This window comes from Danio rerio, chromosome 8 (genome assembly GCF_049306965.1).
Source record: "Danio rerio strain Tuebingen ecotype United States chromosome 8, GRCz12tu, whole genome shotgun sequence".
Taxonomy (NCBI): Eukaryota; Metazoa; Chordata; class Actinopteri; order Cypriniformes; family Danionidae; genus Danio; species Danio rerio.
This window is the reverse complement of record NC_133183.1, coordinates 56,672,291-56,697,506: the sequence shown is the minus strand read 5'-3', so window position 1 is coordinate 56,697,506 and position 25,216 is coordinate 56,672,291. Positions and strand designations below refer to the sequence as shown.

Sequence of the window (25,216 nt, the reverse complement as noted above, 5' to 3'; positions counted from 1 at the left end):
GTCCACTGACCCACGGCACTCACATTCATGACGGGTCGTATGTGTTTGTTTCCATGATCCATGGGGTTTGTTGCATGTTTTTCCCCACGATACTGTCAGTGCCGATACAGCAAAGCTGTTTGTGTGCAGGAAGCATTTTTGTCGGGAGAGCAGTATGAGAATTGAAGAATGGCGGACATTGTCTTTTATCAGGAGGTCGTTCACATTTAGACACATCGCTGTGCTGCTGTTCAGCCAAATCCTCCAGATTACCAGCAGGGATGATGGTTAAAATAGACAGAGAAAGAGACCTGATGCACTGAGTCTGAATTCAGGCCCGGGGATTGAGGGAAAAAAGTCCTCATTTATTGTTTATATGAACACGATTATCTTTACAATTGTATAAATTGTGGTTGTATGTATAAAATTACGAATAACAAATATAGCAGGGCATTAAATTACTGTTTATTTCTTTGCGTTTTAACCTTGTGAACTATAAAATCATGCATCTCCTCATGGTTTGTGTCTCATTTTGTGAGAGGCAGACAACAGTTGGTCGCTCCCCTTCTTCTCCCCTGCTCTGCTGGCCACACCCACTCCTGCATCTGATCGCGGATCTCCACGCCCCTTATGATGCATTTTTTGAAAAAATTCCTAGGTAGACATAAACTGAAAGTGGGGGGTGTCCTTTAAGAAAGTGCTCAACAGTGCTCAAATATTTGCCAGAACCTTAGGTTTTTTTATTTAACAGTCAATCAATATTACATACAGCATGGTGCACAATCCTGTTCCTCAAGCTCCACCTTCCTGCACAGTTCAGTTCCAATCCTTGTATAAACCAACTAAGTTGGAATTGAAGGAGCACTTGGAAATTAAAGACAGGCGTGTCTGATTATAACGTTCACACTCTCTACAAATGCAAGAAACTCATTAATCATTAAAAGTACACGTATTTATTAACAAAACACTCACTACAGGCATTGGACCATCGACACGCAGGAATCAACAGGTGTTGACAATACAATACCAAACAAAGGATTCTTCTTTTTCTTCTTCTTCCTGTGTGTTTTTTGGCGACTGGCAACCAGCTTTTTGGAGCATTACCGCCACCATCTGGATTGGAGTGTAAATCAGGAGTTAACTAACCCATGTTTTTCGTATGGTGAAACAAACCCCCACCAAAAAAAAAAAAAAAAACCTTAACAACTTTTTCCAAAATCCTTTTTTCTATTGATTACCCTTAGCCAATACCCTTTCCTTCTGAATATTACAGCTATATTACCATAGATAACTATTCTGCTAAATACTAAATTCTATTACTCAACTCTGTCTTTCAAAAAGTCATAAACATATCTAAAACACACATCACCCGTGCTCAACCCGAACGAAGTATTGAACTAAACTCAGTATAAATACACAGGACATGATAACACATGTCGCAAACAGGGATGACACAGCAGGTGGAACTCATGATCATTTGTAAACAGCAGGAAACAGAAAGGGTCACATGACAGAAACATAAAGCACATGGAGCACGGCACATGAGAAAACTTATTGATTTGTTACTCGAAGCTTTCCAAGTCAGAGCTTGATGAGGACCTCTGCTGGTTAAAGTGTGGGAAAGCACCGTGTTGCAAAAATTTCAAATGTTCACAACTGACCAACTCATTCATGTAGTAATATAACAATAGTAATATAAACAAATTACTCAATTACTGTAGTTTATCACACATAAGTTATGTTACATTACACCACCGATGACTAGTGAAATCCGAGATACTCAAAAGTTTTTACAATTATCGTATTCCAACTGGTTCCTCACCCACTGCCTCGTTCCAAGCGGGGATTGAACTGCATGTGAGGTGAATGCTCTAACGAGGAGGCTATAAACTGATTTCACGCGGCCGCCATTTTCAAAAGCGAAATCGAGGCTGCCGGAAGTATCAAAGGGAGTTACATAGGAATGCTCTGTAACTGGCTATATATCTTACCAGCGAAGATAAAGTGACACAAACTTATAATTTCTCCGCCTTCCGGGTAACCCGAAGGTCCGTTCTGAATGAATGGTGAATGTAAAAAGGGAAAAAAAAAATTTAATGCAAATGGCACTAACTAACGTTTTCTTTCCCAAACACACGTTTTAGATGCCATTCATCAAACTCGAGTTAATAAACTGATTCTTTCACTATATTAGACTTGTCATGATACTGAATTAAAAGAAAAACCGGCAGTTTCGCGCTAAGATTTAAGGCAATGTTGATGGCTTTCTTAAAACAGCGCTGATTTGCCTTTGTGTTCACGTGTTCAACAGAAATTATTGTGATTGGCCGAGAAGGTCATCAGTTCACCCACCGCTGTATTCTGAGCACAAACACAGTCGATCCGAGTGATTTGCTAAATGACTCGACTGATCTTGACGGCTGCTTTACGCTCCAGTCCGTGTATCTGTGTTTGCACTGGGTGAAGGGCAGTAAACTGTGTGCAAACTAAACACAGATACCGGAGACTGAAGAGCGAAGCCGTGAAGATCAGTCGAGTCATCTGCGCACAGCAGCGCTTCCATGTTAGCGGGAAATAGCTGGGTTTAAAACTTCAGTACCAGGACAACACTATTACCGTACGTTCACACCGAAAGCGGCGAGAGCGTCAAAGTAGCCGGAAGTCATTCATTTTCAATGAGAGCCGGCGGCGATAAGCGGCGATGAGCAGCGCGGCGCGTCTTCGCCGGCGTGAGCGTCGAGGAGAGTTGAAATGAAGTCAACTTTATGGTAATGAGCTATGACGCGGTTCGGCGGCAAGCAATCAGAATGAAGACGTCCATCACTTGATAGCAGTTCAGAGAACACAGACCTGTGAACTTTGGTTCCGACCACAGTTGTTCCCAAGGGTTTGATTATTGCGGTCGCCGGATTTCCAATTATTTACAATTTTTTCCTACAGGAACATGCATTAAATAAGTTACTGGCGAGTTACTGATGTTCATTAATGTTATATAAATTTATCTTAAAAAAGCGGGAATCTCACGCGATGTGACAGTACAAAACAGTACTCCTGCTTCAGGATATTTCAGACGTATGGACACATATTGGATAAAAAGAGCAAAGCCACACCACACGCAACTTTATCTTCCATTGTTGTATGAATTTGATAAGAAGTGCGCGACATTTTCACGCTAGAAACATGTTTTTTGCAGGAATGTAACTGATATGCTGCAACGGCTCCTTTAAATATGAGATCAATGTAGCGAGTTTTGACGCTCTCGCCGCAGGAGCTGAAGGCAGAGAGCGTTGTCGCCAGGGCGGCAAGAGCGACCTTGGACGCTCTCGCCGCTTTCGGTGTGAACGTACGGTTACAGACAACACGAGGGTGTGCTGCAGAGGACTGCAGCGTTTTATTACTCACCGGGTTACAAAGGCTGAAGCAGGAAAGCGCTTTCCTGCGTCCTCACGGTGTTTAACTAGTGCCATGAGCTGAAGCCTAGGAGGACATTTAAGCGTGAAAATTGTGAAATTGACACTGAAATTGTGATCTTGTTCGATGCTAAATTGCTTTTAATTGTTTAAAATAAACTTACTGAATGATATTAAAGTAATGTTTACACCATTTCTGCATTTTGAAATCTCGGCAACTGCCGGAGGTTTGTAGTACACAGCATGTTACTGCAGTGTTTACAGTGCTGGTCCTATACTTCCGGATTCATTCCCACCGCAGCCTTGCTTTGGTTCTTTAAAATGGCGGCCGCGTGAAATAAGCATATGGGAGTGTGCCTTTCTGGGCTGAAAGCGCCAGCAGTCCTCCGTTACACACTACACTACAATTTGCAGTGGCCTTCGTTAAAAATAGTTGTAAATATTACAATAATACACTTTAGTATGTTTCAAAACCTTTTCACTATAAATGACTATTGGTGAATGTATATATATATATATATATATATATATATATATATATATATATATATATATATGAATATATATATATGAATATATATAAGACCAAACTCATCTTTAAAAGTTTGGAATCATTCCATCCATGCCATCTTTTATAATTATACAAAATGAAGAGATTCCTAAATATACCCATTGTTTAAATCTAATATCTATATCCATAGCTTTCATCACTCAATCAGCCAGCAGTTTTCCTGCACGACAGAGAGCCCTGTCACACGGCAAAACGAATAAAGCTTTTTGTTTTTAAATAGATGAGAACCTTTAAAATAATGAAATGGCAGCTCAAAGTCCTGACTTAAACCTGATTGATTTTTTTTAAAGGAGCAAGATCCCAGCTGAGTGTGAGAGACTAGTGATGGGAGACTGGTGATATTTTTAAATACTAATTTTGATATATCCACTCTATGTGTTATGTTTAAACACAGTTGAATTCAGAATTATTAGCCCTCCTGATTAATTCTGTATATATTTTCCCCAACTTCTGTTTAACGGAGAGAACATTTTTTTTCAACACATTTCTAATCATAATAGTTTTAATAACTCATTTCTAATAACTGATTTCTTTTACATTTACATTAAGTCTTTTATCTTTGCATAATAATTTTGACCTTAAAATGGTTTTTAAAAAAAATAAAAACTGCTTTTATTCAAGCCAAAATAAAACAAATAAGACTTTCTCCAGAAGAAAAAATATTGTAGGAAATACTGTGAAAAATTCCATGCTCTGTTAATCATCATTTGGGAAATATTTCAAAAAGAAATCTAATACATCTTTGACTTTATATTTTAAAGCATGGCAAAATTAAATCTAATATATTTCGCATGTCAACAGCACTGTAACCTTTGATTCTTACACTTTATGCAAATAAGACTCCATCCACAATCTCTGACACATGAGGTAATTAAAGCAAGTTAGTGGCCCTAATCTGCATTAGCTGGTTGCGTAACCGCCCTCACCCACCCTTTCGTAGCACCTCATGTCTACTGACTTTTACGACCAATCCATTCATGTGAACCGAGCCATTAGCTTTATCACTAAAAGACCACGGCGTGTCCTCCGCGGCCTGTGAGAACAGGATACGCATCAGCAACACCCCCAATTTGATGTCCTCTCATAAATCGTCGGTTCATTCCCCTTATCTACATCTGTCCCAGCACATATTCTCCTTTTACAAAAGACACTGATACCCTAATGAGGCCCACAGCGCGCTCCATTGAGCAGTCAGTCTGACTGGAGTTGATAGTGCTTGATGTGTTCAGCCATGTTAAAAAGACAATGAGAGAGCATAATGAGGCTAAATTATTCATGCGCACTAGCCGACTGCTTTTTTATACTCATAATTAAGTACTGATGATTAGTATTGATTACATGATGATGTATAATGGTTTAATACTGTTGATAATAATACTCTAAGTTTACTTCATAGTACCATTCACTGATTTTTATTCTAAAAATCGTGACAAAAAGTATTACTATTAATTATTTTTATTGTTTTTTATGTAATAAAGGAATTCCCAAACTAACTGAACCACTATTTCTTTTTTTATTATTATTATTATCTTTTTTATCTCACAAAAGGTTTTGCACTTACATCAGGTACATGTCAGAGGTCACACATCCAACGCAATCTCACTGCAATTCGTAACTTTTTCCTTTAGTGGCTAATTCGTATGAATTTGTACGATCTAATTTGTACCATTTAGTATGATTTGTTCATCACCCAATGACGTTTGGGGTTAGGGGTGGGGCTAGGTGCCACGCCTCCTTTTTAAAATTGTAGATTTTCGTACGACTGAACTCTTACGAATTTGTACGAATTAGCCACTATACTGACAATTCAAAATACTAACGTTTTGTACATCCACTTTCTCTTTCAGCAGTATGCTTTCCTTTTATGCGCATGTACACTAATGTAATACAACAAATCAAAATAAATAAATAATAATAATAAATAATAATTAAAATTAATCAAATAAGAGAAAAAAAAGGGGGGGGGGGCATTTAAGTAAAAATAAATAAATAAACCAGCAAAATAAGATTTACATATATATCAGCAACAAAACTATTTACATGTAGGGAGTGATCCTTCTAATTTTAAGTTAACAAAAAAGCTCAGGTCTATGAGATGTTGCATAGTTGGTTCATTTTTCCCAGAAAGAAAGAAATTGTTCCATTTTCTGCTTTACAAATGCGGTAATTTGTTCCATTTGATAAATTTCCATTGTAATTTCCATCCATGCATTTAGGGTAAGACTTTCATGTGACAACCATTTTTTGGTAATGCTCTTTTTGATAGCTAACTACACAATTTTCATTAGATATTTATACCTTTTTAACCATTCCTCATGTGTATGTCCAAAAAAATCCATCAGGCTATCACAGATTCAAAATTATTTTGTTAGGCATTGTGTATTTCTGTCCAATATTTTTTTATAACAGATCAGTCCCAGAAAATGTGATAGTGATTCGCCTTTTGATTTCCACATTTTCTCCAGCATATAGACACATTTCCAGCATGATATGATCTGAACCCCTATTCAAGGGTTAAATATTTAATTTACAACCTGGAATTTTAGGTAAATGTGTTAATGTTTTGACAATACATTTGCATTTTAATAAAGAATGGAATATATGGAATATATTTATTAATATTGCGCAAAATAAGCAAAGTGATGTGATATGTCAGGTAAAATAATTTAAAGGTAATAAAACAAGTCAGATTACATTCACAAACAACTTTGGCTGCCTGTTCTTGTTAAAACTACTCATTTAAAATGAGTTACAACAACACAAGGGCGATGCTGTGGCAAAGTAGGTAGTGCTTTCGCCTCACAGCAAGGAAGTCGCTAGGTTGCTGGTTCGAGCCTCGGCTCAGTTGGCGTTTCTGTGTGGAGTTTGTATATTCTCCCTGCATTCGCGTGGGTTTCCTCTGAATGCTCCGGTTTCCCCCACAGTCAGATGAATTGGGTAGGCTAAATTGTCCGTAGTGTATTTGTGTGTATGTGGATTTTTCCCAGAGATGGGTTGCGGCTGGAAGGGCATTCGCTGCGTAAAAACTTGCTGGATGAGTTTATTCCGCTGTGGCGACCCTGGATTAATAAAAGGACTAAGCCGACAAGAAAATAAATGAATGAAATAGCACAATTCTTAAGTGTTTAAGGGGACTATGTAATTGTTTTATGTTCAACCCACTTATATTTGTAAAAACAATAAATTTATCTTAATCGGTTTGTTTTGGGACAACCTGAAGGAATTGTGTGGAACCCTACACTTATTTAGAGTGTAATCTAGATTGAGCTACTAGCAATGTTCAACATGTTATTAGAAATCTGTGATAAACTAAAATCTTGACGTATCTACAATTTTTAATCAACACAGCATGTTAATACTACAAATGATAACAAATCTTGACTCATCACTTGAACACTGAAAACGCATGCTAGATATCAGGTGAAAACAAGTGTTGCCTTCTGTTTGCATATGTCTGCAGTTAGCTACAACATGGTAGTGAAATTAACAGGTGGGCGACATACGATCCATCTGTATATACATATATGAGCAATTTCACATGGGTAGCACTGCGATATGGCTGTACTGTATATTGGCACAGGTGGGAGGCGTGAGGTGAAGTGCTTTAGTGTCCCACTAGTGATGATATACAACCATATCTATAGCACTGCTACTCGTGTGATTATGCGTTTATACAACAGTTCGACAACATAAAAGTGTGTGTAATAAAACAAAATCAAACACAAAAGGCCCTATCATACACTCGGCGCAATGCGGTGCAAGGCGCGACACAATTCTTGTTAGCTAGTTTCAGCTTGGCGCAAGAGTTGTTTTGACGTTTTACACCACGCTGTTTAAATAGCAAATGCATTTGCGCTCATACGTGCGCCCATAGGCGTTCTGGTCTAAAAAAGGAGGCGTGTTAAGGCGAGTTGCTATTTTGAGGAACTATAATAGATTGTTCAATAGACCAGATCAAAGCCGGTCTAAAGTCCAGCGCAGAGCGCATTAGTTGTGCGCCTCGCTTCCACATTGCTTTATACACATAGGATGTACAGCAATACACAAATATCTTTACAGATGAAAAATAATTCAAGGATTAAAATATAACAAATGTTTTTTTTTTTGTTGTTTATTTATAACAATTTGCTTTTGTATAATGTTATTATTATTAGCAGTATCATTTATTATATGTTTATTTATATTTGTTTTATTAAAAACAAGCTTAGATATGCCCACCTGTCAGGTTTTAGACCATATGGGGAACAGCATGTGTATTAGGATATAACTCAGTTGTTTGAACACACTTCGTTATTTTTGTTCATTTATTCTGGAAATTAGAACAGAATTTAGGAACAGATTTGAAACAAATCTTTGCGCTTAATAAACAAAATTAATTATGTATAGGCTAATAAATGTTTGTGCGTACAACACGTTTCCCTAACCACGAGAGTGAAAGTGAAAGTGAAAAATGAGGAGGCTCATCTCTCATTCTAACGCTGTAGATGCTCTGTTTAACTGTTTTCTCGCTAGTGAAGCGCTCAGTTTTTCCACTTACAAAGTCCGCCGTGTAAATAGCAAATGCGCCATGGCGCGACACAACTGACACTTAAAGGGAATGGGAGATGAGACTCTGATTGGTTTATTCTCAAAACACACCCATAACTCATTAAAAGAATAAGCTCAACCTTGTTAGACCATGTGCGGCGGAGCAAAGCATATTTTTCCATCCTTAAAATAGCAAAAGTGTATTATGACACGCCCTTAATGCTTTTGCGCCCTGCGCTTTGCACTTTGCGCCTAAATCGTAAAAATAGGGCCCAGAGAGACTAAAAATCCTTTTGTATGACAAACTACTTTCTTCCGTAGTTCATTCACATCTGCAGAGTAGAACGGCAGAAGCCATTACTAATTCACCAACATCACTTTAGAGCTAGTGTTTGAATGATTCTCTAGCGTAATGTCTAAAGTAATGACAAAACAGGTGATTTTGATCCCATTTTAAGATTATAAGGCTGAACGGCATGAAATTAACCCCCGAAGCGTGAAAAGAGTGGCCAACACAAAATACATACATTGCTGATATACTCGCACTCAATACACTACAGTTACTATGGTATAAATACAGCACTGCAACATACAAAAGAGAGAGATCGACTTCGAATGTCATTTACCAATTTTATTTTTTAATTTATTTATTTACCAATTTTTATTTTATAATGATTTAATCTGTAGTTAGAAAATACGCTGTTTTTCTCCTTTAAGGGCTTATTATGCAGTCTTTGCCACCATCTTGTGGATGAACGACGTCAACCGTTTTTGCTCTACTCAGTGAAAGGCTAATGGCTGCCAGCGCGCTGTATCTGGGCATGGATTTCCTCCAGGTGCTCTGGTTTCCCCCACAGTCCAAAAACATAGGTGAATCGAATAAACTAAATTATTGGCTATAGTGTATGAGTGTGTGTGTGTGTGAATGCATGTGTATGGGTGTTTCCCAGTACTGCGTTGTGACTGGAAGGGCATTTGCTGTGTTAAACATATGCTGGAATAGTTGGCGGTAAATTCTACTGTGGACACTTCTCAGAAATCTGAAACTAAGGAAAACAAGGGAATGAATGTTTACACTCCCTTAAAAAGATAGGCTGCGCCCGAAACCGCATACTTACATTCTATATAGTATGCTAAAATCAGTATGCGAGCCGAGTAGTATGTCCGAATTCATAGAATTCGAAAATCAGTATTTGAGAAGTACCCGGATGACTTACTACTTCCGGCGAGATTTTGGAGTGGGCATCCCATGCACGCTGCACTATCCCATAATGCATGAATGGAAGTGAAGCGACGCAACTGACGCAGGTAGGTCACGTGACCATGACAAAATGGCGGAAGTAGTACGTTCGAATTCCATTCATACTTTTCACATTCATACTGTATAGAACGTACTTTTCTAACGGCAGAGTAGTACGTTTAAATTCAAATGCAGTACCTTTCGATGCAGGCGATTTCGGACGCAGCCACAGTTTGCCACAAAAATGAAAAGTTTCACACTGTTAAAGCTGAAGACACAAAACCATTGACATCCATAGCAGGAAAACAAATACTACGGAAGTTAAGGGTTATCGCTTTCCAACTTTCTTCATTCTTAAGTGAACTATCCCTTTAATTCTCATATAAATGTGTGGCTAAAGGCATCCTATGACAATAAACAATATTCGATTGCGAAATAGCAGGGTACTTTAGGAATCGATTACCAGATCCACACCTCCTGTCATATGACAGCCCTAATCTAAACACCTCCTTCCATATCTTTTGTTACGTTTTCATGAATACAAATCTCTCTGAGGTGTCAGCATTAATCAGTGTCATTCTCTACACAGCCCATTAGACTAAACCTGCATTGTACCCGGAGACAGCATTATCTGCATGAGTAAGCCATGCTGTTATAAATCATCACGACGAAACTATGCTGCACAATAACGCATCAGGCATTTTAACGTCAAGATTCATGACCAAGAGATATGAAGAAAGGACAGTTACAATGCATGTGCCCTGACCAATTTGACATGAGAATGTTATCTCGACCCTCCAAAAGCAACCCTATTGTGGCAATGCAGAAAATCTATTCAAGAGTATTTGTTTACCTCATTAGTTTATCACTTGAGTTATACCGACAATCGCCATTGAGACAAGAGCAAACAGTGCTGAAAGAGCACATCTCTCTTCCTGATTAAACTTTCAGGAGGATTTTATAAGAACGAACCGATCTGTATTTGCACTCCTTTTCTCCACTGCTTTAGCACCTAATCTGCTAAATTAATAATGCACGAGTTTGACAGATCAATGCAATTTGCACATCACAGATGACACTTTACAGGGAGTTAGATTGACATGCGATCTGGCCAATCATAACACTGTTTTTTGTGCCAGCATGGCATACAGCATGGCATACACTGCAAAAAGACTGTGCTTGTATTGTTTCTAGTCTAAAAAAATCATAAAACAAGAAGCAAAGTCTTTTAACACTTACAATTTGGTAACACTTTAAAATAATTACACACTGTGAATCATCTTTTAAGCATAAGCAAATAGTTAATTCAATATAATATATACAATATTTAAATGTTAAGCATTAACTCTACATTCATAAACGTTAGTAAGCAGTTTATAAATTCAGATACAAATGCTGTGTAATATTACATTATGCTTAATGATGGTGTTTTAATACTTTATTACTTATTAATTGTTCATTATTAAATTAAGTACTGCATTATTACAAACCTTTTGTATTTAGGCAACCCAGGCTCATTCTGGAAACGTAGCCCCGCGGACATTTCTGGAGACTGCAAAATACGTTCCGGGAGGTACGTATTTGTGCAATTTTTGTTTTCGCGAATCCGCTGTGCACGCTTTTTCTCATCTCGAACGCCTCTCGCGCCCGCGCTGTTTTCGTGTAATAAGCCGCCGGAGGCCGCTGTCGGGCGACCGTCTGTCTGACTGACCGACTGGCTGAATGACTAAACGATTGACTGGGTGGTCAGCCAATCGGCCAACCCTCCTCCTCCTCCTTCTTCCCTAAACCCAAGTGACGATTTACGAAAGCCGTGCAGAAAAAGAAAAGCCCTTGTCTGATTTTGACCTCGTTTTTGGGTTTCACCGCATTCTCGCCTCGTTATGAGCTCGTTCGCTTTATTTTTTGCATTCTGTTTTTTGTATTACCTGATGTCTGGAACCACTCTTCCGGCCAGCTCCCCCACCTTCGGGCCTCCGCTTTGCCGACGTAACACAACAAGCTAACCGGACAAACTGGTTGCGACAGGAAAGCCCTCCACACCTCTCTGACGGCAAGCCGTCAGCCCAGCCGGCAACCGCGAAGAGGAGCGGCGTCACACCGCCCCGTAGAGTTCGCTTGAAAAAACGAAATGCGGCCACACACACTTCCTGCCACGTAAATCGCGATCTACAGAAACATCTGCGGGGCTACGTTTTCAGAATGAGCTTGGGTTGTATTTAAGAGTTGTTGGCGGTTTCGTAAATTTAATGGTTCTATTGATCTGTTTAAAGATTTGTAATATGATGACAAACATACAACTATGCTAGAGAACCCTCCCTCTTATATGGATGTGGACCAGTTGCTGGAGTTGTTCAATTGCTCTTTTTCTTCCATCTTAGGCTTTGTTGCCCCCGAGAAAGCTAAAACTGTTAAGCCTAAATCTGAGCCTTGGCTGAATGAGACAACTCGGGCATCTAGACATGCCTGCAGAAAGGCTGAACGCAATTGGAGGAGAGATAAACTGCAGGTGTCATATGAGATCTTTGAGTAATCTCTCTCAGATTATCAGGCTTCTATGAAGGAGGCTAAGAGGAAATATTTTTTCTGAATTACTCAGTAATCATCAAAATAAGCCTGATGTTGTATTCTCCTGCATAAGTTCTGTGATTAACCCTGGGTCGAATGTTGTTGGTGGCTTTTAGAATTGTGCAGAAAGAGTTAGTAAATAATTAATAAACTATTGAAATCAACATTGGAATGGTTGGTGATATTAACGTCCTGTTTGTGGCACATTAGTATCCGCTTGTTAAGTGATGACGTATGTAATACTGTTTCCGGGTCCAAGTCGCCATTCATTTGAGTGGAGAAATCATTCGTTTATGATCACGTTTTATTCCTATCAAACATTAAAGTTAAGTTTATGCAAAATCATAGTGTACACAACAATCTCTGGGCTTGCTGCATCACAAATGCCAAAAATTTAACAATTTATAAAAAAATGATCACTTTCTGGCCATCAGATAGTAGGCATGGACATATATACTGCGATCGAGATTTTCGAAAGTATTAAATCGCTTTGTAAACGTTTAGTATTACTATATCATGTGAACGTTTATTATTACCATTTCATGAGTCTTCCCATTCAGTTGAATAGAGCGCTTGGACCCGGAAGCCACTTCACGTGACGTCACACTTAACAAGCGGATAGGGGGCAAACTTTTCAAGATGGGTGGTGACCATGGTGGCCAGTTTGAAGTCGGCCATCTTGGATCCAACTTTTGTTTATCCAATAGGAAGAGGGTCATTTGAGACATCAAACATATTGGAAATTTCACAAGATAAACAATGGTGTGCTTGGTTTTAATGTAACTTTATTCTTTCATGAGTTATTTACAAGTTTCTGACCACTTATAAAATGTGTTTAATGTGCAGCCAATTGTGTTGGATTGTAAATGCCACCCTCTTCTCCCACTCTTCCCACACTGATAGCAACACCGCAGAAGAAATGCCAGCACAGGCTTCCAGTATCCGAAGTTTCAGGAGCTGCACATCTTGTATCTTCACACCATAGACAACAGGGCCGGAGTGGGACTCATTTTCAGCCCTGGAGTTTCAAGCCAGACCGGCCCACCTCAATTCACGACTGACTATATTAAAATAAGGTCATTTCCAATTCAGTTTCTAATGACACTACCACGTCTTTTTCAAGAAAACAGCTTCTTTAGAAATTCAAATGTTCAAAAGCACTAACAGTATTATATGTCTTAACAATAAAAAATATATATATAATAACAATAATAATAATTTTCCAGGTGAGCTTCGAACACGGGCTGGCGAGGTCGTAACGCAACGTGTTTACCACTGGTCCACAATAGCGCTATTTCAACGAGCATAAAAAATAATTATTGGACTGTGACCCGCAAGACACGGTATTACTTTCTATTGATGGCTTAATCTTTTTCTCCCCTTTTTAGATTTCTGATCACGTTATGTCAGATTTATGAATGTAGTGAATCATCTGATTTTCATTGAGCAGGTGTATTATTCATTAATATTAATTATTCAAATTCTCGAATCGCTGTTTGGGGTCGAAAGACGATAGTTAACGTTACATCATCATTAACGTTAGTTAACCTGCAGGCTGCATTTTGCTCACGGGGCTTCGAGAAAATAAATAAGAAGAGCGGCACTGCTGCAAAATAATGAATAAAAAGAGTGAAGCTATAGTCAAATAAATAAATAGATGAAAAAAGTGTGATTGCTGAGAGTGTAAGCAGCTAGGGACAGCGGCCCTCACGGCCAAAAAAACAGACCGGCCCACCAGGAATTCTCCCGGTGCTCCCAATTAGCCAATAGACAACAAAGATAGTGGGGCCATTCTTCATTAATGGAGACCTCAAGGCCACCGGATATTTGAAATTAATATGATAAAGACAATACTCTGATTAAGAGTCTACCATGTAAACAGCAGTTTTTGATTACCCTAAACTGCCTAAAGTCATAATCTTAAACAGAAATTGAGTTAAGACATGAGAAGTATGCCTATTTTATTCGCATTACTGAAGTGCAGTACAGCCATGTAAACACTGTAAAAATGATTACTGTCATGTACTTTTTGCTGCATTTTGTCACAGGAAAGTCCACACACACACACACACATACACGCGGATGTTTGACACTCTGCACCCACAGAGTCAGCACAGAACCACAGACAACCACATCTCCAGCTTAAGTGCACAGACTGAACTCCTGGGGACGCATTTAACACAATGCGGAAGTTTTCTTTCCATTCAGCGTGTGTTATCAAATTACATGAAACAACTCTCTAATATCAGTCCTTACTTTCTACTTTCATCTAGTACTTCAGAGTTTGTCGCAGGGGAATGAATGAAATGTTGCTGAATGGAAGTGAAACTACTGAAATCCAGATGAAAAACGAAGCACCTGAAATTACATGAAACTGCAGAGAAAACATTGGATAGTATGGTTATGTAATGACGTTCAACAATATGTGTACTAAAACATGTAAAACTAGAACATGAAAGGAACATTTTTTAAAACGTCTCACATAAACACCTTAATCATATTATTACCTTATTTAGATTAAGGTAAATAATTTGATTGCTGATGACCATGTAGACACAGTCAATGTGCACAAGCTCTAAGCATTTGAAGATCATTAGAAGATCTGTTCCCAAGAGGCACAATTAGCCTTGAGACACATGGGCATTGGCTGGATGGACAAACAAGCTTTTAAAGTTGTTTATAAAGATTTTATTTTGAATCAACTGCCATTAAATCTGTTCATGGCGACCAAGGGGACTTGACCACCAATAAGATTTATGCTTTTTGGTCATGTGCCTCATCAATGCTAATGCTGTTAAGTAAAACTATGATTAATTAGCCCCCACGCTAACTTGTCTAGGTGTTTTTCTATGTATCTGCAATGTAATGAGCACTTGAAAAAGGATGTCCACCAGTAACAGTTGACGTATCTGAGGACAGTTTAATAATGGTGGACATTGATCTTGGCAGCAGGCTGTAGTGCAGATTGTCTAGCAATAAACATGACAATCCTCACATTCAGCAGGAAATAAGGCGTGATCATATCTGTCTTTAAAAATCATTTTGCTGTTTATGGCTTTTAAAGCCAAGAGCCTGTCCAGGAGGCCATAACAATTTATTAGTTTAAAGGCCACCAATTATGCAAAATCAAGCTCCGCTGTCATATTAGAGTGATAAACACAACAAGTCTCTTTTTTACATTTTCTTGGGGTCTACATAGAATCCAAATCCCAGAGATTTTAAGGCCTATTGCAACGTGAGGAAGCAGTGCAGTTTTCCCGCCCATTGATACTGCTTGACATGCGTGTATTTCCATGACGCCGTATAACGTGTATAATCAAGATAAGATTTGCGAAGAAACTGGGATTAAAAAATCAGTTCTAACTCTCTGTGTAAGTGGTACAGTTTGTGATCTTATAGCATTTATACAAATAGCAACTATACTTTATGAGCTACGTAATTCACAACTGCTGGAATCACAAGCTGTGGTGATTACGGGCGTGGAATGTGTCACACCTTTAGTGGCCCTTTTTTTGGTAAGCAGAACTGGTGCTGCAAGATCAGGGGTGGGCCAAGTCAGAGCACTCACTCTGATCCCCTGGGCTCTGCGATTGGTTTGGGAAATTCCAAATTGAACCGAAACAAACCATTATAACTGGCTTAAGATTAGCAATCAAAATTTGGGACATTGCAACCTGCAGAACCTGAAAAAAAGAAAAAAAAAAGAGAACTGGTGCTGTGGGATGAACCGAACACTGGATTAAGGCACCCAATGCCGACGCTCATCAGACCCCATAAAAGGTGTTGGTTACAATAGACAGCAGGACTTTGGCCATAAAAGTCAGCACCCGCCACAGAGTGTGTAACAACTCACCTGCCAAATCAACTAGATCTAAAAATGGATGGCACTGCACTCCCTTAGGACCGGCTCACCCATGTTCAACTGGTGTTCACATGGAATGCTTCTTCACTGAGGCCTTCAGAGCTCTCGTTTCAATATTTGCTACTACAACTAAGAACTGCCCCTGCGGCGGCTCCATCTGGGCCAACACCCTGGGCTTCAGTACCACCTCTTACTCGTCGGGGCATGCCATCTGGAGCTGTTCGGCCCCTCTTCCTCCTTCGGTCGATGGCTTATGGGCCCGATGCTCCAATGCCATTCATTTTCTGGGTTAGTTGATTTGGCAGGTGAGTTAATACACACTCCTTGTCGGGTGCCAACTTCCAGTGCGAAAGTCCTGCTGTCTATATCAACCAACACCTTTTATGAAGTCTGATGAGCAGCGATGTCAGAAACCTTAACCTGGCATTTGGTTCATCCCTCAGCAGCAGTTCTGCTTACCAAAAAGGGTCCACTAGGTACGTCACATTCCACACCCTGAATCACCACAGCTGCATAGTGTACGCAACCATAATCGAGAACGCTTCGATCACACAAAAAGAGTCCCAGTTTGTCGACATTGAATCAGGATTATTTTGTACAGTATCTTAGCTATACTGATCGCATTACATTTATGTTAACATATGTTTGGTGACCATTCTGTCACAATTACTGAGAGTAGATAAGCAAAAACTGCTCAACTCGTGTGTTTCTCATTCATCTTACTGTAGTATTTATGACTGTGGGACTCTGTTTTATCGTGTCTGAGTCCTGTTTGTCGTTTTTCTGTGTTTATCCTGATATCAGAACCTGGTTAACCTTCTCTGAAGAAAAATGTTCAAAGAGTGGTCAGGGAGAACCTACTTTGAGTGGGTGGGGAGAACCGGCTTATTTTCATTTAAAGGCACAGGCAATAAAACAGCCATAGTTCCCTCTAATATTTACATTATGTATTTTGACTTGAAATAGAGATCTGCGCGGGACTAAATTTTGAATCCTGCTCCCGCCCGCACCCGCCAGGTTTTAGCCCGAACCCGACCACTCCCGCTTATATTAAGAATTTGTTGTCCCGCTGCCCGACCCGCCCCGTTTTCTGCCCGCCGCGCCCGATCCCGCTAAACAAAACCGAAAATCACCCAGCTATACAGTCCAGACAGCCAAGCTGTCTGTATAAACTCACACACACAGACAAAGCTCTCTCTCTCTCTCATACGCGCGCACGTGCACTAACACACACACAAGCACCAAGCAGACACACAAGCGTTTGCTGTTATATCAACTCAAAGGCTTGTAATACCATGTATCAAGTACCAATGTAATACCAAAAGGTTTTATATAAAGGTATATAAAATCTGAGTCGCGCCAGCTCCAGGTCGCAGCGCACATTACTCTCGGGAATCGGGCAGTGAGTCCACAAGCATCCGGCCCGAGTCCGGCAGCCAGAGCCGGGCCAAGTGGTAAGTCTCCGGCAGGCGAGAATCTAGCCGGAACTGGCCCGAGTGTATTTTACTATCTGGGAAAGCTCTCTCTCTCTCTCATTCGCGTGCACGCGCACTAACATACACACACACAAGCACCAAGCACACACACAGGCAAAGCTCTCTCTCTCTCTCATTCGCATAGCAATATCCGCGATATTGCTAGACAGCCCGCTCCCGTCCCAAATTAAACTCGTTACCGACCACTTCCGCGATTTATTCTGAAATTTATTTAATGCAGACCTCTAGCTTGAAACTTCATAGACACATTTTGGAGACACAAAAGACTAATTTTACATCTTATAAAGATACCAAAAGTGGAGCCCTTTTATTGAGACATTACTGGACTGGAGTTTGGACACTTAATGGTAATTACTGTTCAGTAAGGCATGATGCCTTATATTTTTGCAAACACCCAAATCCTGTTTTTAGCTGTCAAACAATTAAATGGGCAAAAGATATCCCATTTGCAACACAGGCTGATTGGAAATATGTGCTTCAGCCTACTTTTTTTTGAAAACACAAAAATGTATGTTTGACTGCAACTTCTGGGAAAATGAACATTGCAGGGTGCTGCGAATGCCAAACCTGGTCTTTTCTCATGCCAACTGAGGGATCAGTCATCTGAGTTTTAGGGCGCACTCACACTATGCTATCAGAACCGTGCCCAGGCGCATTTCTCTGTTCGTTTGAGAAGTGTAAGTGCTCTGAATCAGGTTCAGGTGCGGTTCAGTTGGCTGGCCCTAGCCCGGTTAGAAGAGGTGTACCAGAGTGTGGTTCACTTGGGCTTTAGCATGGTACACTTGTAGTGTGAGTGCAAAACGCGCCTGAGCCCGAAACTGAAAAGGAGACGTGATTTTTCAAGGACTGTTTCATATGGATTTAATAATCATTCTTACTGTTCAATGAACACAAACAGTCGTAGTTTATCAAAGACGCAAACCCCTCACTGCACGACAGCTGCACCTTCAGCAAACCTCCTAATTCCTGCAGCACGAGGACTTTATGAATATTTATGAACATCAAAAGTGGCTGATCTGTTCAGCAAATTATTTGACAGCGTGTCACTGCATATCAAACGATTTTAATGATATAACTAAAGAAATCTCCACTGTGCTGAGCGAGAGCGATTCTCTACTGTTAAACTGAACAGCGTATCATCAATGATGTAAGCGTGCTTCGGCTCAGATGCAATGTGAGTGCAGGCTGTCGGGTCAGACAGGGAGGAGGAACAAGCGTGCTTCGGCGTGGTTCAAGGCAACTGTACATAGTGTGAGTACGTTTAGTCTGGAAATATTTGGACCACATATCCCACCATCCCTGGGACTGATTACTTCACAGCTGATTTTATTCAATGTTTGTATTAATAGCCCAGTCTTTCTACAGCTCAGTGCAAAGTTTTGATTTGCCCTAGCCATCAACTCTGAGTGTTTTCTTTGTACTGGTTGCCTACCTGTGTATTGACTGGACTGTTTCTGTTCTCTGATAGTTTGCTGCCTTCCTCGACACTGCCCTGTTTATCTACCATGATTGTTTGCTGCCTGCCCTGAACCCAGCCTCTCTGTGATTACTCTCTTGGATCTCCCTACTTCCCCAATCAGTTTATCTATATCTTTGCTTAACGGGACAGTATGACGCCAACAAAATCAGTTCCTTTCAAACAAATGATATTTAAAGAGACATATCAACAGATAAATGACTATTTTGTGGTGATTTCATAGCGCGACATTAAATAAGTAACACAAAACAATTTAACGGTGTCTAAGATTTTTAACCGAATACATTTGCCTCACCTTTCTATCTCAAAACTGTTCTGCTGGGGTCAGTTTGCTTGATAGCTCAATTTGTATGTTGCTGTACTAAAAAATGCACAGTTCAAGTCCAGTGAAGCACAGTTCAAGGTGAAATTATGATCGTAGAGCACTTTTCTTTTACGCTTGCATTTGAAAACACTACTATATTAACACCCTGTATGAGTAGCTTGAGCCTGGGATGCCAATTTACTGCCATTTCAAAACTCGAATATCACTTATTCCTACTCAGCACTTTATTGTTTCATCAAGAACATCGTAAAGTGTTGATCCAAAATTTGGTTCATACCTTCAAACCACTCATAACCCTTAAATTAAGTTCTTCCAAACAAATCTTTCACATTAATAAACACTACATGATCTTACTGTGGGCTGTGTTCCAATAGCAGCCTTAGCGAGGGTAAGTCCCCTTTAGCGGCAGCATAATGAACAGGCAACGCCCCCGTATCCGTGGCAACAGTAGGATCCCCCTCCTCACTTTTGAGCAACCAATCGATGATCTCATGATGGCTGAATCGAGACGCCAGATGCAGGACAGTCGCCCCAGAGCTGTCCTTATCCTGTAAACAACATAAAGAATAATTAATATGCAAGGAATGATTGACAACAGACCACTGAATAATTACAAATGGATCCACTCCCAAGGTGGTGATGCAGCCACAATGTAAAGATTATACATTAGTTGTACACCAAAACATTTTGTTGTTGCTGTTTGTTCAAACTACTTATTTAGAATGCGCTGAAACAAGACTATTTTTGAGTTTGATTGGCACAACGTAATTATTTTAGGTTCAATCCACTTAAATTTGTAAAAACTAATGTTAACTGAATTCCTTCTAGTTGTCCCAACTAGGGATACACGATATATCGGTGGCCATATCGTTATCGGCCGATAAATGCTATGTTTAAGGTTATCGTTATCGGTCCGATGTCAAAATTAGGCTGATATCTTTAAGCTGATAAATTACGTAATTGTACACAACTATCTGCCTTGTGCATGCGTGGGCGGAACATGTGCAGACTTGACTATAATGGAGCTTACCTCACATAGTTTATGCCTTCAAAGTCCATCCTTTCTTTGTGTGGTATTGCTGGGCACTAATATCTCAGTAAGTAACCATGTTCCTTATCATTGACGATATGTTTCATAGAGTGCCATTGTGTATTTTGTTTTAAATCGCCTCAGGAAAAATATTACATGTGTAAACACAACAGCAACGATGCACACATGCTAAACAACTCGTTGGGTTGTTTGTAATCCAATATGATTATTTGTTCTTATCAGCGTGTTGCTTGCGATGTGTTGTTGATGTAAGATTGTATTCAGTTTGATAGGCATATTTATAATGATTATAACGAGTGCATGTGATGGCAATTACCATGCGCACACACATAGTGAGCCAACAGAGCCGCTCTTCACAGCAGCAGAGGGGAGAGGTGTGCCAGACACTGATTCCAGCATAGGGGTTCTCAACCCCCTGTCACTGTCACGATTACCAGCGATCGTACTTCATAAGATCGCTGGATCTCACTCACATAACCATGGACTACAAATCCGCCTTGTAGTCAGATCCGCCGCTTACAGACACACATGCTTCCTCATTTAGACTGATTACACTCGCACCACCTGAGGATTGTCAACGACTGATTACACACACTATTTAAGCAACACACTCACTCATTAACACTGCAGAGTCTTGTTAGCTGTAAAGTGACATTACAACGCGTTATCCTTGTCTTGTTTTCCTGTGTTTAGACCTTAGCCTTGTTAGCCTCTTGTCCTAGTCTGTCGCCTGCCTTACGACCTCTCGCCTGTTATTTGACTACGATTCTGGACTGCATCTATACATCTGTTTGCACCTGTGTTGACCATTGCTTGCCTGACTCTTAATAAACCTGCACATGGATCCTACTTCTGTTGTCAGTGTCACCCCCCGTGTTACAGTCACATTCTGTCTTTATATTATGCAGTGTTTTTCATAAAGTCATCTGTGCTCAATTCTTAGGTGTTGCATCAAAATCTGACTCTGAGGGCAAATCTGACTCGGCTTTGTCACACACATCGATATGAGTTTCAAACTCATATCGGTTTATAATAAACTTTTTATCTATAATTTCCCACAATTGACAGCAAGAACAAGCAAAGAAGCGTTGTCTGATTGACAAGCAGCACCTACATGTGTTCAAAAGAATCTAAGACGAATTTATGCTGCATTTTCTAAAGTAATACAATCTGTATTCAGCTTTTCGCTTCTACGATGGCTCTGAACTGTGAAAACACCTCTTAAAACGCCTTTTCGGACATTACATATTTGTACATATGTACATTTGAGCTGGTTTCAGTTCTTAGTTCTTTCATTTTTACTTAGGACATATTTATTAAACTTGTTTGTTAATTAGGTGCCATTTTGTTTTTTAACTAATTATTTATACAACAGTCAAGTTGCATTTTGTTAATTTGCTATGAAGAGAAGAAAATCGTTTATTTTTGGCATGCTGTAAAATCATGAATCTAGGTCTATATAATCACCTTGCAATTTTGAAATTATAGCTTTTTTGCTTTGAGTAAGCTATTCAGTTCATAAGAGCAGTTCAAACTTTTATGACGTTTTAAAATTAATATCAGTTGTACACTGTATAAAAATATAACATTTTGAAATATTTATAATTATCGGCTATAGTATATTGGCTCTCTGCCTTCAAATCTTAAGAGTTATCAGTTCTCAATATCGGCCAAAAAATCCATATCAGTGCATCCCTAGACCCGACACAAATCGATAGTGTGGAAGCCAGCATTTTTATATTCAAAACCACTTTTTTACTAATCCCTATGAAGTGCATGGACAATCAACGTAAATTACTAGCTGAGTTGAGTAGACTTTATCAGAAATAGTTTACAAAACAGAAAACGGCCATAAATAAGGTCCACTGTTAACCCTTGCTGTAGATTATTCATTCATTCATTTTCCTTTGGCTTAGTCCCTTTATTCATTAATGATCGCAACAACGGAATGAACTGCCTGCTGTAGATTATGCGGTAAATAACTAAAATAGCCAGTGTTTTGCTGTAATAAAAGGAAACAGTATTTAACTGTAAAACAAGTAGGATTTGTATAAAATTGTGTAGCGCAAAAAATAAAGTAATTGATTTTATGTAATCATTACAGGTAGTAACTCTGGCAATAAAAGGTAAATTACTGTTAAACAATTACTGTCCCATATACTCTGATGCTTTATGTTGCTATTTATAGAGAAGTGCATTTATCTTAAGGCAGAAAACAAAGATTTAGGTATTAACACACACATACACAGGCTGTCTATCTTATTCTAAAGGTGTTGCCCCTTTTAGTTGGTATAATTTGCATCTTATTATTAATATTTTTGTTGGTCCGTTATCTGCTAGCGAATGTCTCAATTTTATTTTATTTATTTATTTATTTATTTATTTATTTATTTATTTATTTATTTATTTATTTTATATATATAAGAGCAAAAACAACACACACACACACACACACACATGTTTGTTTTTGTGAAAAGTGGGGACATTACATAGGTTTCCATTCATTTTATACAGTCCAAACCGTATATTGTATTGCCCCCACCCCACCCCACCCCTAAACCCAACCATCACAGGAGACTGTGTGCAGCTTTACTCTCTGATTAAACTCATTCTGTAGGATTTATAAGCATTTTGAGAAATGAGGACGTCACCAATGTCCTCATATTTCACCTCATTTTTGTAATACCTGTGTCATATCATTATACAGATTTGTGTCCTGATTTGTCACAAAAACATGTACACACAAACACACACACAGATACAATATACACACACAATATATATATATATATATATATATAAACAATATATAGAAACAATAGCTATTGTATTTTTTAGTGCTGAAAAACGGCCACCAAAACTAAAGCCAATCTATTTCTTTACCCATCTCCCACCATGCAAGTACATACACACCTTAAAACACACAAACGTGTATTTATTTTCATTCTTTCCTGCTTTGTCAATATATCGTAGTGTATACTGTGTAAATATTATATTTAAAATAAATAAATAAAAAAGCTGCATTAATTTGTGTTCTCTCATAGTAGATACGCACAGTGCGTACAGCCCTACTGCTGCAGGCATCACTGTCCCAAGTGAGTTCAACAGAGCAACAGGGCCCTCGGGGACCGAGTTTGGACACCCCTGGTATAAAGGGTTTCTTAAATAAGTGCAAAAATTCGGTTATTTGTTTTGTATTATGTCAATACTTGCATTATTCAAGAACAAAAAATAATAAAGCCTGGGCGATTTACGCTATGAGACGATATTCACATTATATAATGTTTTTCAGTACATGCACTGATCCAGATTCTCATGCTGGATCAAGTTTAACTGGTCAAAGTTTATTATGTTGTCATTCAGCTTGCAGTGCAGGTATGAAACACAATAATGTAACGTGAAGCCCTGCTGTAGACGTCCCGCTCCCCATTGATGGCAGAGATAACTTCCACTACTGCATGTGCATAGAAGGGAAAAAAAGAACAACAGCAGGAGCTCTGGTTTCCTTTTCATTACGCCGACTGCATTTTTAACATTTTATTGAAGTGGCTAGGTACCACTAGACCTAATGATTGGGCTAACAAACACTATTAGAGTTACTTGTACATGCAAACTGTAAACAATGTCTGTTAATTAAAAGTTTCCAAATTTTAACATGATTTCCGTTTATTTACGGTTGTAAATTGCATTATGGGATCTCAGCTGTCGACTTTTGATGTTGAAAATTCAACTCTAGAGTTTAAGAAAAGTGACATTTTAGTACTTTAAAATAATATCAAGTATAAGAAATAATAAATAAAGAAATAAATCTGTAAAGTAACAGAAACTGAAAGGTTATTTTAAGGTTTTTGTACTGTAATATACAACACCAACCCAGACAATATATCACTTTAACCTTTTAGAAATGTTAATTAAAGTCACTTATTTCATTGTTTTTAGGTTAAAAGTTGTCAGAAGAAAGATCAAGATCTCATAATGCGATTCGAAAGCATAAATAAAGGTGGAAAATTAAAACATGAATCACAAAATATGGAAAACTGCTAATTTACAGATATTTTTTACAGTGTCTTTTCATTTGTAAAAACTATTTCATCTAAACTGACCAAAACATTCAACAACTAAATGAACGAAGGAACTGTGTTGTATTTTTTCATCATAGACTCAAATAATGTACACTTGCTGTCCATCCCAGTTGTAATCATCAGTTGAGCTGCATCCCAATCTAGACAAATACTGCAGAAGACTACTGGAACCCACATGGAGCTAATATTTTCAAGAAATCGGTCAAGTTTGGTGAAGGAAAAATCGTGGTTTGGGGTTACATTCAGTATAGGGGAGTGCGAGAGATCTGCAGAGTGGATGGCAACACAGGTATCAAGACATTTGTGCTGCCCATTACATTACAAACCACATAAGAGGGCAAATTCTTCAGCGCACCTTCTCATACTTCAGCCTTCATATCAAAGTTCCTGAAAGCAAAGAGGGTCAAGGTGCTTCGGGATTGGCCAGCCCAGTCACCAGACATGAACATTATTGAGCATGTCTGGGGTAAAATAGGGAGTATTAATCCAAAGAATCTTGATGCAAGAACACTTTCTTTGCCATTCCAGATGACTTTATTAATAAGTTATCTGAGTCATTGCAGAGATGTATGGATGCAGTCCTCCAAGCTCATGGGAGTCATATACTATATTATTATTTTTTTCTTTA

At 38.9% G+C, this 25,216-nt stretch overlaps 1 protein-coding gene and 1 long non-coding RNA gene across 15 annotated transcripts in view; both read right to left on the bottom strand.

Moving 5' to 3' along the window:
- LOC141375928 (uncharacterized) overlaps nt 1-25,216 on the bottom strand; it is a 386,569-nt gene that overhangs the window by 239,475 nt on the left and 121,878 nt on the right. The gene's annotated exons all lie outside the window — the stretch shown is intronic.
- Nucleotides 1-25,216, bottom strand: part of espn (espin) — a 150,411-nt gene that overhangs the window by 119,283 nt on the left and 5,912 nt on the right. For 13 of the 14 annotated variants that reach the window (XR_012383783.1, XR_012383784.1, XR_012383785.1 and 10 more), the window contains exon 2: nt 19,810-20,003. Coding sequence is in view for 10 of the 14 variants with exons in the window: in XM_073909711.1 (XP_073765812.1) it covers nt 19,810-20,003 (194 nt within the window). In the remaining 4 variants the exon portion in view is untranslated. Of the gene's footprint in view, nt 1-3,381; nt 3,457-3,553; nt 3,650-19,809; nt 20,004-25,216 lie in introns of those variants that run through there. The other variant, XM_073909715.1, reaches the window with a different exon arrangement.